This window comes from Pistacia vera, unplaced genomic scaffold (genome assembly GCF_008641045.1).
Source record: "Pistacia vera cultivar Batoury unplaced genomic scaffold, PisVer_v2 Contig222, whole genome shotgun sequence".
NCBI lineage: Eukaryota > Viridiplantae > Streptophyta > Magnoliopsida > Sapindales > Anacardiaceae > Pistacia > Pistacia vera.
In genome coordinates this window covers 183,095-198,701 of record NW_022196027.1, presented here as the reverse complement: position 1 = coordinate 198,701, position 15,607 = coordinate 183,095, and the positions used below count along the sequence as shown (strand labels likewise).

The window sequence follows — 15,607 nt, the reverse complement described above, 5'->3', positions numbered from 1 at the left end:
TAAATTTTTAAAACTGTAGCTATAACTTTTATATGACTCTAGGTCACTGCAAAGGAGAATCAAAATACAAGCAGCAAAAAACCTCACTTTCTATACAGCTAGCCTCAAGTACTCTACTTTGAGTACGATGGCAGCCTCAAAATATACCCAGGCAAGTGAATCAATAATACAATATATCCCAAAATCAACTGACAATTCAGGAAAAATGCTAAGAGAGGAGCACGCAAGCAATACAAACTACAGATGAGACCTTCATTTCCTTCTCTTCCTGCCTCTACCCAATTGCCCAGATTTGAAAGCATGTTCTTGTTCTTGGAGAAAGGCTCTTGCCTTTCCATACTTCTCATTTCTTTCTTCCTCCAACTTTGCCTTCTCTCTTTCCTTTACCTGAGATAAGAAATAATTGTCTTTACGCAATTCACGAGCCGCACCTTTAGCTTCCCGTTTAACAAGTTTTTTCAACTTTCTTGTCTCAACCCGTTCACGATCTGGATCATAATCTCTGCCCTTAACAAAGCTGTATAACCATGAAATCGTTAGATGATTAATCCCAACCCAATCTAAGAAGCAAAATCCAACATAATTAATTTTAAGGTATTGAGAAAGAGATAAAGTGAGTAGGGAAAGGCTGAATTACTTCTCCTCAAATTTCGGATTTAGTAATTTGATGGGCACTGGCTTCTTCTTCCGCATTTGCAATGGTCGCCGCAACATGCTATGTTCATCAGCCTTTTTCTTAATAAGTAGAGAAACATCTTCAATTTTTTCTTGCAATGTAGACGGCATGTTATCTACTTGTGCTACTTCATGTAACAATATAGCAATTGGCAAGAAGATTTCCGGAAAGGAACTCAATCCTTCATAAACGTCGACAAATCCTCGAAGGGTTTCAATCACAGTCAACAACACACTAGCCCTATATGGAAAATATATTATTTTGTCAGTACATAAGTGGAATATAGAAAGTTATGGAGTATCCTTGCAACTTGTATTAAATCTACATCTAGATCATCATACTCATGCTAGTCAAATAAAACCTAAATGTAGCAAACATCTAGTAAACAAACTTCCGGAAGAAAAGTCAAATGACAGGAATCTTCAATTCTAATGCCCATATAACCACTAAAAGAAGGATCTTTTATGAAGGTTTAACCATCAAAATTTACAATAAACTGGATATTCAAAAAAAAAAGATGGAAGAAGGGCCATAATGTGTGGACAAAGCCTCATATATATTCAAATACATATTATGAAAAATGTACCAAGTATTACTAACCTAAAGTTGTCAGAGCTGAAAAAAGAAGAGTCCTCCGGCATGTCCATTATTATGAGGAAATTCATAGGACTAACATCATCTACACAATCCCTTATACACAGCAGGGGCCTGAGAGCTTTTAGATCCATAAGATGATAAAACTGCCACGAAAAGAGAGGAAAACAGTTATTTCAATCATATATATAGAAGCGTGACAAGATGTATGATAGTATTATAAATTAGTCATATACCTCAGACTCCTGATGTGATGTTAGTTTTCTGTCAGTAGCTGCCATCAGCACAGTTCGGAGAAATATTATCACCTCCGGGCAGAACTTCTTAGATTGTCTACTAACCTGCAATATTGTTTATCATATAAAACCCAGCAAGAAAAATTCTTGATGAAAAAGAGTACTAAGAAATATGTCCAATAAGAATGGTATCAATTGAATATGTTAAATCAAATATTTAAAAGAGAAAATCAAAACTAAGGTAACTGCTGCTAATATCAATGGCAACCATTGAACATCAGAACTGCAGCATGCTTGGAAGTGACAAAGGTACATAAACAGATATAGCACTGCGATAAGCAGGGGCGTGATAACAAGTCCTAAAAAACTAATCGGCATGTGATAATGGCCAAAGAAGCACTCGAGCACCTTCCATCAGCAACCACAGGTTAAAACATGCAAGTGAAGTGTATGGATAGCTGATGGAACAGACCATGCTCCTGCAATTCGTTAAAGCCCTTTGCATTTAATCTTACTATCTAATGATAAAAAAAAAAGTGTATTAGAGGGCATACATACATTGAGAATCATGGAACATAAGAACGAACCCACAGCGATATCCCGGCCTGACACAATAGGACAACGCATGAGATATTCACACATCAATAATATTGCTGGAGTCATTACAACATGACGGAAGTCAGAACATGGGAAAATCATGGACCACAGCCTCAAAAGAATTAATGTTTTCAAAGAAGGACAGCAGCTATTTTCTGCAGATAGTAAATATAATTGGTTAGAAGCCAAAATAAGACCAAGTTGGCGTAATATAATTAATAGGAGTGACATTCCTCAGTTATTTTATCACAAACCTGGGTTTTTGATAGCATCACAAAATTGTGTTCGAGTCCGTAAGATTCGCTGACGAGCACATATTGCAGCAAAGTATGGGATTTCTACACTCATCTCCATCAGTGGCTTGACCAGCAAATTTAGCAACTCGAAATTGAGGGCTTTTTTGTTTGGCAATACAGCAAAGTACTGCAATAGCACACCATAAAATACCTGGAAATGGGCAAATATGTTACTTAAAGTTTAGTCATAATGACAGAAGGCAAAAGCAGATATTCTGACGGCATCATATCAGAACCCTCATGATATAAGTACCAGGAAAAAAAAAAAACTCATAGTATGCAAGAATAATATTCAGCTCTCTACTGCATGGAGGAAAAATTTACATATTTCTCAATAATCCATTGCTTGTTATCCAACATCCCAGACCAATTTCAAGTCACTGACTACCTTCTTAAGTTTTTGAGCACTCAAAATGGTAAAGCATGTATTTCAAAGATATAATTAAACCACTACGACAAAACCATATGGATGACATTTACTGGTCTTGATGTGCATCCCTTGCTGTGATAATTTAACTGATTATTTAAAAAATAAAAAACAAAATCATATAGATTTCATGACTACAACCTTAATCATGTACGTACCATATCATCTATCTTAATGGACCAGCAATGGGTTAATGGGTTTTCTGCTCTATGAACTTGAAAACCAACTATAAGAAACCAGGGCATTAAGTTTAAGAAATTCACCCAAGTCCACTCACAGCTAAATAGGAAGAAACATGAACACAAATAAGATAACGCACACACATGCACACACAAAGGGAGAGGGGGAGAGAGAGCACACAGAAAGCTGCAAAAACTTGTATACCTGCATTTTCTTCCGATTTTCTGCAGCCAATTTAATTGCATTGCTTGCCTGAATTCGATTGATAACCAAAATCTTGTCAGCATTAGAACAATTATCCAGTAATGCAAAAAATTCATCCAAGCTCTTTGGAGCTTCAATTATATAAGGAATATCTGGTTGACCTGAAAGTTTAGTATGATTCACTTTCATTTTCTTTATATCTAGAGATTCCTTATCACTTTTCCTAATTTCCCCATGAGCGTTGCCCCTCGACTTTTTCTTGCCTCTTGGCTCTATCTCTTCCTCATCATCATCACTGTCATCATTTTCCTCATCTAACTCTAGTTCTTCCTCTTCTTCCTCCTCCAAATCTCTTTCAAGATCATCATCATCACTTTGTTCCCAGTCCTTCAAAGTTAGAGTCTTTTCACTTGCATCACTATCTTCATTGAATCCTTCATCAACACCATCAGACTCAGCATCATCTGAATCCTCAGAGGAATCATCATCTTCAATCTCGGTCGTATCCTTTCTTTCAAGAACCTCATCTACCCAGCCCCTTTTAGCCTTAGGCTCTTCAAGCGAGAAAGAATCACCAAGATCATCCCCGGACATTGATTTAGGCCTCTGGGCAGACAGTTTCTCATCAGCTTCATTGTCTTCATCACTAGTGTCATCAGTTGCAAGCATCCTCTTCCGACGCTCTTCCTGAAATTGTGAATTCACTAAGTTATGGAAAAGTAATTTAGTAAAAATTGAGATAATTTTTTTCAATTTTCAAAATACTAAAATTTCATATCTCTGTAAAGACAAAAGAATCCTAATACTTAATATTAATCACAACATGTTAACTAGAATATTTCGGTTCATTCTTCAAATAAAACATATTACCATTAAACCAAGCAGTGAATGTTTAAAGATAATTGATGAACAAGTTATATTGTTTTAAACATGATGGTAGATAAAAGATGATTAAAAACAAAAGTAATTCACAATCTTAAAATCTAGCCACATGTACATAATGAACAAGTTATTCTGCTTTCTGCAATTTATAGGACCACTAACATGGTTAAGCATCTTTGTATGTTGTTAACATTTAAAGAAATGAAAAGGTTGCTGGAAAAGTACATTTTGTGCCTTCCAGCCAACATCATGCATGGAGGCACTGCACACTTCAAATAATTTTTAATGCATTGTACCTATTCTTTCACCTCTCACATATCACTCTCCTCTATTACCTCTGACTTCGCCACTTTTTTCTTTTCTCTCTTTACTACCCATCAGCACCTCATCTTGCTCATGCATACATCTTCAGTTCTTCTCATTCTCTTTCTTTTTTAATTTCTCATTTTACTATCTTTCATTTCCAAATAAATGTCCTTTAAATAATTCTCACAATCTTAACATTTTGCTGCATAACTAACAGAGTGGGATTTAAAACCACCAGGGATTTAATAAATTTTGAAGATGGCTATGATTGACATTAATGAAAGATTTTTTCTCCGATATAAGATCTAGAAACTTAGGAAATTAAAGCATCCATAATTGTCATCTTATCAAAAAGCCAACCTAACAGCTATTTAACTATTTGAATTTCTAATTTTTGAAACCTCTACTTAATTAGTTGTTTAATCTTCTCTAAGATGGCTTTCAAAAGTATTGCATCGTGCTAGATCTTCACTTTAAGGGTTGTGGAGCTAGTTAATGTTATGACACTGGACATGAAAATGATTGTAGTCATTTGTATAAAAACATGGTTGAACTAATTTTGATAGCACAGACATGCTCATATCACAGAAAGCCAGCACATCAACCCAAAGACTAATCATATACTTGTTGAAGAAAACAAAGGAAACATTGCTTGTAAAGTTTTTTTATCTCTATCTTCGTTTTTCTAAGTTGATATGCTGATATTAGAAAACCTTTGTAAACTTATACAATGCGCTAAAACACAACTGGCAACCAAGCAATGCTATATGTAACTTACATGATCTAGGTCCATATCACTTGGAATCAGTGGAGATGAGGGTCTAGTCCAATTGTTTGGCAATCACAAGCTTACATAGATTCCACTTTGCTTGAAGTTGCAGGCTACTTATTTCAAATTTAATATTTCACCATCAAGAATTAAGATTATTTTTCAATACTGTAAACTTCTATAATAGCATACTTTGCATATCTAATATTAATTGGAGAAGGAGGTGCAATTGATCTACCAGGGAACCAAAAATTAAGAATGAAAGAGTATAAACAATGGGCAAGAATGCAAGTAAGATCAACATGCAAGAATGAGTGTGCACATACAGTTGAGAGCCATGCAACTTACCTCCAATCGCTCCAGTCGTTCTCTCTCCTCTTGGGCAATTTCTTCATCTGTCTTTGTCCTGTCTGAAGGTCGTGCACGCATGTCCAATGCCATCTCTTTCACAAGTTTGTCATAAGAATCAGGTTGTTCCTGCCAAAAACAGCAAACAGATATCAAGAGCAAAAGCTACAGCTTTATATCAGAAAAAAAGAAAGCTTTAGGACCTGGGTAACAAGGGTACAAAACACTTCCTTCTCTTTTCAATTTCAGGATGTATGCATAAAGGTCTTACGATGATAGTTCAACAATCAGAAAAGTACATGACATGCCAAGGAGATTTAGAAAGGAACAACATCCAGAGCATTGGAAGATTGGAAATAAAATTAGCAGCAAATTCAGTAATTAGTAAATAAAATTACAACATTCAGAATGTTTGAATAATCTAGAACCGTCAAAAGTATACCTGATTTAACGTGTCTATTTTTTGACCATCCAACTTCGCATGTTCATTAGGAATGTCCTTACTGACCAGAGCCTTCAAAGCATTCATCTTACTAGGTTCAGTCATTGACAATAGCACTTGAGATTGCACTAAAGACGAGAAATTTTTATCCAATTCTTCCATCAACTGTTCATTTTCTTCCTTATGTTTTGCTTTTTGTGCCTGTTACGAAGAAAAAGAGAAATAAACAACAAAAGATCTACAGAAGATCAAGAACCAATAAGCCAGAATTCATAACATAAATTGAATCACCACCTTGAAATATTTGCTCTTTAAAATAACCTCCTCCATGATTTCCTTCTTGCTTTTATGCTTCTGCAACAAAAATATCATCTCTTTGTATCAATGTCAAGGTTCATATATCACCCAATTAAAAAATTGAGAGAAAGAAGCAAGATTGAAAAATGATCTTATAAGTGTATAAATGAAGCAGATAGATATAAAAATTAAAAGAGGAAAAAAAAACTTACATTTCCTCTCCTTCCATTAATCCCTTTCGACTGGTCATGCGTATTATTATGAGAATTAAGTTGCTTTAAGACTTTGAACTCTCTGAAAAAAAAAAAAAAAAGAGAGAGATAATCAATACTATTGATCAAATCTCAAGTTGACTGGAATCAAATGTAACAATTGGCAATCACAGAAACTAACAATACAATGTTGATTGCTAAAATAAAAGGGCAACCAAGTAATCAAGGAAAAAAATTATGACACTAAAGCCACTGACAATTAAGCTGTTAAAAATTTTATAACATCTACAGAAAAATAGCGTCAGTATATCAACTAAACAAACTCACCACATGTGATCACTATTTGAATTTAGTAAAATGAAGCAAACGAAGAAAGAAAGTTAAAGACATGTTAGAAAGATATAGAGGGTTTCAGATAAACATGTGAACTATTATTTTTATGATAGTGTCATAGTGCAATCTAATTATCACATTGCTACACTTCCAACACGATAGTCCAAAAATTCAAAACAACAGAACACAGCACTAGATATACACGAAAACATTAAGACAAAATAAAGCAATATAAAGCTAATTGAGGAATTATGGAACCATGGTCTGACAACACACAAGCACCAAGGAAGATCAGAGCTCATAACGTTCAGCTCCCTCTTTTCACAAATATTTCTCGCTAATTAACTGACATCCTTCTCAAAATGGCGACTCAATACAGTCTCCATGAAGAGTATATAGATATCCTAAAACTGAAACTAGAAACAAAATCATTTAACCTAACGCCGCACGCTTCATTTAAACAAAAGCATAGTCTTAACAAAATAAAGCAAAACATACTCTTGTTTTCACCATCACCATCATCATCGTTATCATCATCAGATATCATTTCATCCTCAAAATCATCTCTTTCTGAAAATGGCCCAAACCCAGAAATTTCAAGCTCATCCTCTTCTTCATCAGATAAGTTGTACTTGTTCTTCTTGCTCAATTTCAACTATCAAATACAAAATAAAAAAAAAACTTCTCTGCAAAGGTTTCTACACTCCAAAATAAGATTATACACGCTTAGTTACAAACCTGACGCTGGCGCTGAGACCGCATAATGGCCTTATCAAACTCTCCCAACTCATCGTTTCGCTCACCAATTCGTTTATCCACAAACACGGATGACTTGCCACTCTGTTCGTACTCTTTGAGCAACGTTTGTCCCTTCTGGATGGCAAGAGACCGAAGAGACCGATACGAACCTCTTCGCCCTTTCGCTCTTACCAAGGATGTCGAATTTGCGTCGAGACCAATGGTTTCAAATGGATTTTGGCGTTCGATGCTTTGTTCTTCATGGCCACTGTTTTTGGGCCGGCATTCTTCTTCTTTTTCGACTTCTTATTGCTGGTTTTGGTGTCCGTTTTCGCCATGGCTGCCGTTAGAGGAAGCAGAAGGGTTTAGGGTTTTGACTGTTGAGCAGAGTTTGTTATGATACGATAGAAAATTTAGCTGGCCGGCCCCACCCTTTCGATTTAAAAATGGCCTTGAAGTTTTTCATTATTTTTTAATTTAGAGAAGCTAACGTGCATAGTTAGGATCCATTAAACATGTAAAATGGGTTAAAATAAAAAGATTAAAACATATAAACAAAATTAATTAATAAAAGTATTAATTTGAAATTTGAAAAAGAGCTCCCCCATTTAAATCGCTATCGAAACCAATTCACAAAAAATCGATATCTTCATCCCAAAACGCATTCTGCGCAATTTCTGGTGATAACAGTCTACATTCTGACATTTTCACACCCAAATTCAATCATAAGCTTCTTCCTTTCTTAAAATCATGGCTGACATTCACAATGAGGAGGAAAACCCAACGCCTCTTCGAATCGTAGAGTCCGGCTATGCAAGCATTCAATGGCTGCTCCGGTGATCCTCCGATCAGTGAGGTGTTCCAGCAGCGAGACGACGGCGGCACAACAAGAGAAGAATAGGAGCAAAACGGTTCTGAGAGGAAGAGGAGGCCAGCAAAATTCAGGCCAAGAGAGGAGTCCGGCGAGAGTTCAGACGAGGAGGAGGAGGTCGCCAAGAGGAGGAGCCGCGAAGAAAAGGTATTTGTACTTGCCGAGATCTAAGATCGTAAGCGATCCTTTGTATCGCTTAAACGATTGATGGCTTTTCTCTTGGTCGCTTAAACCATTTAGATTGCTTAAGAGTAAAAGCTATGAATCGCTTAAGCGATCTTAGATCTGGCAGTGTTATTCTGCCTCATACAAGATCTCTTAAGCGATCTGTAATCGCTTAAGCGATCTCTTCCGAGGCAGAACCAATCTGCCCAGATCTATATCGCTTAGCGTTTCAGATCGCTTAGAAAAGTGTCGAATCGCTTAAGCGATCTTAGATCTGGGCAAATGTTGATTATGCCTTAGAAGAGATCACTTAAGCGATTACATATCGCTTAAGCGACCAGAGTAAAATCGCGAATCGCTTAAGCAATCTTCTATATCCTTAAGCGATTCGTCGCTTTTACTCTTAACGATCTGAAATCTCTTAAGCAATTTCAGATCGCTTAAGAGATCTTGTAGAGGCAGAATCATCTGCCCATCGCTTAAGCGATTCTTCCGGAACGTATTTTGTTTGTATTTGATTTGGTTTAATTTTTTTGCTGATATTTTGTTTATATCGATTGTGCAATTTTCCGGAGCGTAAATTATAGAGAGTACGGATTGGAGGTTGTAAGCGATACGGTACCGTACTTCCTTGTGAGGGTACAGTGAGCCAAGTTGGATGTTTTAACGAGAATAACAGGGATTTTAGGGACAGTGAGGAATGGTGAAGAGATTCAAAGAAACTTGTTTGCTCATTTTTGGGATGTGGACACAAAATGGAAAAAGACATTCTGGGGGTCGGAGTGCATTTAGTTGCTGCACTCAATAAAAGCAACAAAAAGCACGAATGTGGTTCATGGTGGATGGAAGCCATATGTTTCAGGATGATGGAATATCATTGGGACTGGCTAAGAGTGGGGAATTGCCAGGTGAGGTTGAGGAAAAAAAGAAACGAACAGTACAGTATGAAACATATAAAGTGTGAATGTTTATGTCTATGCTAAACATATGGTTTACGATTGGTTCAATGGACTATAACCGTTATTATATTTATATTAAACATATGTTATTTTACGTCAGTATGAAACATATAAAGTGTAAATGTTTACATCTATGCTAAACATATAGGGTTTCGATTCTTCTTTGTTCAGAACATAAAGGGTGCGTTTGGTTGAATATTCCATAATATTATAATCTTTCCCATAATATTCTTTTGTTTATTATTTAGCAAATTTGTATTTTTTTTAAATAAATTTTAGACCCATTAACTGAATTAATTCATTAATACCGCCTGAAAAAGTTTTAAAAGTAACAAAAAACACCCACCCACCAAACTTCCCAGATTCTGCACTATCGCAGTTACAACGACCAAAAATGGCCGTAATTCATAGATGTTGCCTTTTTCGTCCATCGATGGCCAGATCTAGCTGTGATCTGCCTTTTTCGGTCCATCCGTGGTCGATCTGGCCGAAAGGCCATATCGATCCCATCAGCCTGATCCGACGCTATGCGTCGTAACCCCCTTTCCCGGTAGGATTCCGACGTGGGGTGGCTGGAATCTGAGAAGTTGGGTAGGTGGGGTGTATTTGTCAAATTTTCAAATCTTTCGTTGGTCGATTAAGCGATCGTAATAAAGGAACTTCGTTTACACAGGGTTGCTTAAGCGATCGTAGATATGCTTAACGATTCTTTTTCTTTTTCACTTTGTCGTTAAGTGATCATGTGATTGGCAGAATCAAATCTGCCCAGTGCATGATTGCTTAAGCGATCCGAGATATCGCTTAAGCGATTTCTTCTTTTTGTTTTGGTCGATTAACGATCGTGGATCGCTTAAGCTCTGATATACACTTAAGCGTTCCTATCTTTTTGTCTTGGTCGATTAAACGATCCGTGATATCGCTTAAGCGATCCTGTTTGAAAAACCCTTGTCGCTTAGCAATCATGGGCAATATATACTTTTCCTGCTTTTCTCCTGATTTTGACAACTAAATTACCAACACTATTAATTCCATACTTTCCTCAATTTGACAACCTAATTCCAAACTAAAATCAACAACAAATTATTAGGCCATGTAACAGAAATATAAGAATGATTATTAAAGTTAACAATAAAATTTATAACATCAATAATTGAAAACAATAACTCATCAACGGTTGGCCTTGGCAACTCCCTGAATTTCATCCTTCTTCGAACCTATTTTCTGAATCTGCATGTGATTGCTTTTGCAACTGCTTCTCTTTGGCCATTTGCTTGCAAATTGAGCACTTATTCATCTTCCGGGAACCTCAAGGCTGATGGAATACGCTTAACTCTTTTTCTCCCTTTGCTGTCTTCTTGAATGGTGGGTGGATGATAGTTAGCCATCTCTAGCGGCACTACCCATTGCTCTTCTGGAGGCACCGGATATTCATTTCTGATAGCAGCATGTAGTGATCTGTCATAGGAGGGGAGCAAAGTTCCATGTAATTCTTGAACCAAAATCCGGCTTCCGTTGGTGTTTCAGTGCTGCTAGTGCATGAGGACAAGATAACGTTGAATGTCAAACACTTTACAGCTGCAAGTTTTTCTAATAAGGCTACTAGAGCATCCGGACCATAGCTCATAGTGAACTCTTGAGCATTAAGAGGATAGCAAACAGTGCATTTGACAGTTCCATACGTTCTCGCAATTTTTTCAGCTGACGGAACAAGGGTTGTAGTAAAATTATCTGACTCCGTACGATGCTCATGGAACCACCCGACAGTGTCCTTTGATTGCATCAAAAAGTGAACTATTGGAACTCTCTTTCTATTAACAACTTCGAATTTATGGACTCGGCTATGTTTTGGTCATGACATCAACCTTCTTCTAGGAAAGTAAGCTCTCTCCATCACTCGAAACCAACATCATGCTCAAGATACTTAGCAACTCTATCATCCTTGATTCGGATTTGCTGGAAGTGCTTCTCGAACGCATCAACCTGATAAGTTTTTACTGCCATGTAGTATGTCTGAAGGAGGCCAGCACACTTAAACTTTGTTTTATGTTCTCACCAAGGTGCCTCATACAGAATCTGTGATGTGCTTGACGTAAATAGTGCAATCCCCTTCTTTATAGAGTTGCCTATAGGATATATGCACAACTCGTCAGTGTCAGGCACTATCGTACGTAACTGCTGAAAAAACCAAGTTCACGACTCATTCTCATAGTCAACCACACACCATGCAACAGGATATGTTGATTTCACTGTCTTAGCAGTGGCCACCAATAATGTACCTCCATACTTTCCCGTTAGAAAGCACCATGAACAGTCAACACCTTTCTCATGTTTACAAAACCCCTTATAGCAAAACCGTAAGCAACAAAAATTTTAAACATCATATTCCTATCCCCTTCAAACCGTCTTGCTACCTTGGTTTGTCAACTCAAGCATATAACGATACGCTTCTAATACTGCGTACCCGTGCTCCGGCGTGCCCCTCACAAAATCTGTGCATGTTGTCTCCCTTTCCAGCATTTCCAGTACTAACACACATCCCAACTCTGTGCGCAACAGTCTCTGAATGTCTTTGAGGAACCTTTCCCTTCAACAAACCACTTTTGACAATTGTCCAATAACATCACGGACGCTTGTCGATGCTCACCTGAAATATGTCCCAAACCACAGTGTCTCACGGGTATATGGTCTAAGAATAAATTTTTTCGACTCCGCCAACCTTCTACAATAATCCTCACTTGCACTTTCGGTCCAACATGCAACCGTCACAGCTAATGAATTTGACTTTTTGGTGATGAACTCAAATTACCTCACGGCAACAAGTTTTAGCTTGCTCACCACTTCCTCTTTGTTGTCAATAAATCCCTATGTGCAACTCCGATCCATCCGTAAAAACATGAGCTGATCACTACTACCTCCAATTGCCCTCTCTGAACCCTATAAACGACCATGGTGTTCTCTTCCTCACAATCTACGCCTTCTGCATAATCTGTATTTAAAGGAATCTCTACATCTTGGGAACATCTACGGGGTCCTCCTCCTCACATTTTCATTCTACCCCCCATCACCAACCTCTTCTACAGTCTCCTCCTCACCATCCAATTCACCGTCTACTCTTGATTTTTCAACTAAACAATCAATGGCCTCATAGTTCAATTAAAACCAGGCAAATCTCCGCCTACTTCCTCGTTTCCCTTCCTTTGAACCAACTTCGAATGGTTTTTCTAAAGAGAAACCCTTAAAATCGGCCTCGAACCTTATCAGCCACCAATCATATATAACTTCACATTTTCATCCGACTTTAATATAGCAAGAGGTATCTTTAATTTCAGGAACTCTGCTAAAAACTACTTCACAACTATATCACTACGCGGGAACTCAAATTACCTCTTCTAATTATTTCATCAATCAACTCATCAAAACTAACCTCTGTACTCACAGCAATTGGTATAACTTTTTTGCTCTTCCCATCCACTCCCACTACGTTCTTCCTCCACCCACTCACCAAATATTCAACACCCAAAACAACTTGTCCCATGTGTAATAATAGCCAACTACCTGTAATGCAAGAAAAAAAAAATGCTTAAATGCTTTACTAAGGGTTCAATATTTTAAAAAGAATCTGCACAGTCGCTTATATGGTCTGTTGTATCGCTAAGATCATGGTTATTATACTGGATTGCTTAGGCGATACACTTGATCGCTTAAGCGATCTTATCATTTACTGATCGCTTAAGCGATCTCTCCTATACACCAGACTTTTACCAGATCGCTTAAGCGATCTATCTGCTGCATACCAAACCTACCATATATATTTCAGTCAGCTCACCTACAATCGATTCCATCATACCCAAACACATACCCAAACAAATTTTCAACAAATTTCACTCCTTCAACTGCATTACATCAACCACACCCAACAACCTAAACAACGAAATCAAAATCATAACCCAAACCCCATCCATTATTAAATCTTGTAAATCTAAATATAAATGTAAAAAGGAGATACAAATACTTAGACAATGTCGGAGGAGGAGGAGGGGGACTTTTGCGGAGAAGATGTAATGGTGGAGGAAGAAGAAAGTGTTAATGGCGGAGGAACAAAGATATAGAGGATGAGGAAGAAAGAACTAGACAAGGAGGAAGAAGGAGAAGATCAGAGGAAGAAGAAGATGTAGACGAAGCTAAGAAAGAGAAGAAGATGTAGAGGTAGAGATGCGTTATGGCGGGAAGGTGTTGGGTTGTTTGCAACAATTTCGGGTTTGTGGGAATATAGTATAATTTTGAAAAGATTACATAATACTTCATTAATCCTAATTAGAACTAATTACCCTTAATCATAATATGGCTATTTAGTTAACACTTTAAAACTTATAGCCTTTTAATTATGAAAACTTGAGATGACCTTTTAATAAACTGCCCCATGATATGACTCGGTTGATGCCTTGATGGTAATGAAACCGGGTTGATTGGATACGGGTCAAAATACCCGTTCTTATTTTGATTATTAGCAGAAGAATAGTTTTGAATGTCCCCATGAATTTATCTAAACAACCCCTTAAACAAAATTTGCAAATTTTGTCTTTGTTTCGCCCACTAAGGCACATAACGAGTGCAGATTCTTGTTGAGTTGAACTAAAAGGGAAGAAATTTATTAGAAAAAAAAAAAAAAAAAAAAGATATACTGCTTCAAATTTCTAATTTTGCTAAAGATAATATTATAGTAAAAATTACACAGAAGGAAAAAATAAAAAAAATACAAATTTGATTTTACGTATCTACAGAACATACATAAATTGACCCATCCCACTCCCTATTAGTAAAAATTTATTAATTATTTACTATAATTAATAAAAACTTTAGAAATCAGTATATCTTACGGCCATTCTAAAAAAACTTTAGAAATCAGTTGACCCCCCCTAAAGTTTTGAAATTTTTTTACTAGTTTTACAAATTTGTCCCTAAACGAAAAATAAATTATAGAAAAACTTCAATATATAAGTAATTCCAAAGATAAAAGAGAAATGGAATTAGAAAGTGGATGTGGAAAATTGACCCATCCCATTTCCTATTAATAAAAATATATTTTATATATATATGCTAATTACAAAATAATGCATAAACAAATATATATATTTTAAACGAAAGAACACTCTTATAAATAAGTAATTCCAAAGATAAAGATATAAAAATTATATTCATTGGTTGTCGTATACAAACAGAAAATGACGGTTACCCTAAAGCTATTGGAAAACTATATCCCTGCGTTGACGTAAACAATCTCCAATAATCCAACTTTGCGTCCAAAATCATTGGGACACGCTGGTTAAAGAAAATTGTTGAAGCTAACTATGAATACAAATAAGAATAAGTTTATCCTTACAAAAAAAACCTATAAAGAAGTTTATAAAATAAAAAAAAAAACAAAAAAAAAAACAGAAAAAGAAAAAGAGAGAAAGAAATGATGAAGACGAAGGATGAAGGATGAAAGTTGTATTTATATACCTTCTTTGTAGGCTTCTTTAGAAGATTAACACTGCTATACAAATAAATAATCATAATAATGGTCATATCTTGACACAAGTGGCATTGGATTTGGTACAATGACATATCTATATATACCAACACATATTACTTCCAGGTTGCGTGCAATCTCTGACATGAAAGACGTCGGCGGGCAAATTCTTCGACATCTTGGATAATAATTTTCTGACATAATTTGTGTCGGAAGAAAGTCATCATTCGATTTTTTGTTTTTGTTTTAAAGGAGTCAGGAATTACTTATGGAGTATAAATAATGAAACACTTCAAATATTTGTAGTCGGTTTAATGTAACCAAAGGTGTAGACTCTAGAGCATATGGAGTTCCCAGTTCCAGGTGGATCAAGTTGTCTCCCACCTTTGCTCAAAGCCAATACTCCTATAGATTATATTTGGAGAAGCATGTGTGGCTCATTCATCCGCCGTAACATCTGTAAAAAGAGGCACCCACACCCACCCCAAAGGGGTCAAGGGACCTTATTGTCTCCCTCAAATCATAATACCCAATACCCCAAAACAATGACACATGAACTCCAC

The 15,607-nt window shown here is 36.5% G+C and overlaps 1 protein-coding gene across 1 annotated transcript; it reads right to left on the bottom strand.

Annotated features, from left to right (window-relative positions):
- Nucleotides 1–87: 87 nt before the first annotated feature.
- On the bottom strand, nucleotides 88–7,933 carry LOC116130516 (nucleolar protein 14-like). The gene is given in 17 exon segments (XM_031416250.1): nucleotides 88–517; nucleotides 638–916; nucleotides 1,277–1,416; nucleotides 1,507–1,611; nucleotides 2,065–2,258; nucleotides 2,358–2,550; nucleotides 3,211–3,897; nucleotides 5,516–5,644; nucleotides 5,958–6,158; nucleotides 6,252–6,329; nucleotides 7,150–7,168; nucleotides 7,294–7,454; nucleotides 7,538–7,692; nucleotides 7,695–7,724; nucleotides 7,727–7,759; nucleotides 7,762–7,776; nucleotides 7,779–7,933. Coding segments are annotated over 17 exon segments (2,781 nt in total). The 5' UTR covers nucleotides 7,876–7,933; the 3' UTR covers nucleotides 88–252.
- Nucleotides 7,934–15,607: the final 7,674 nt, after the last annotated feature.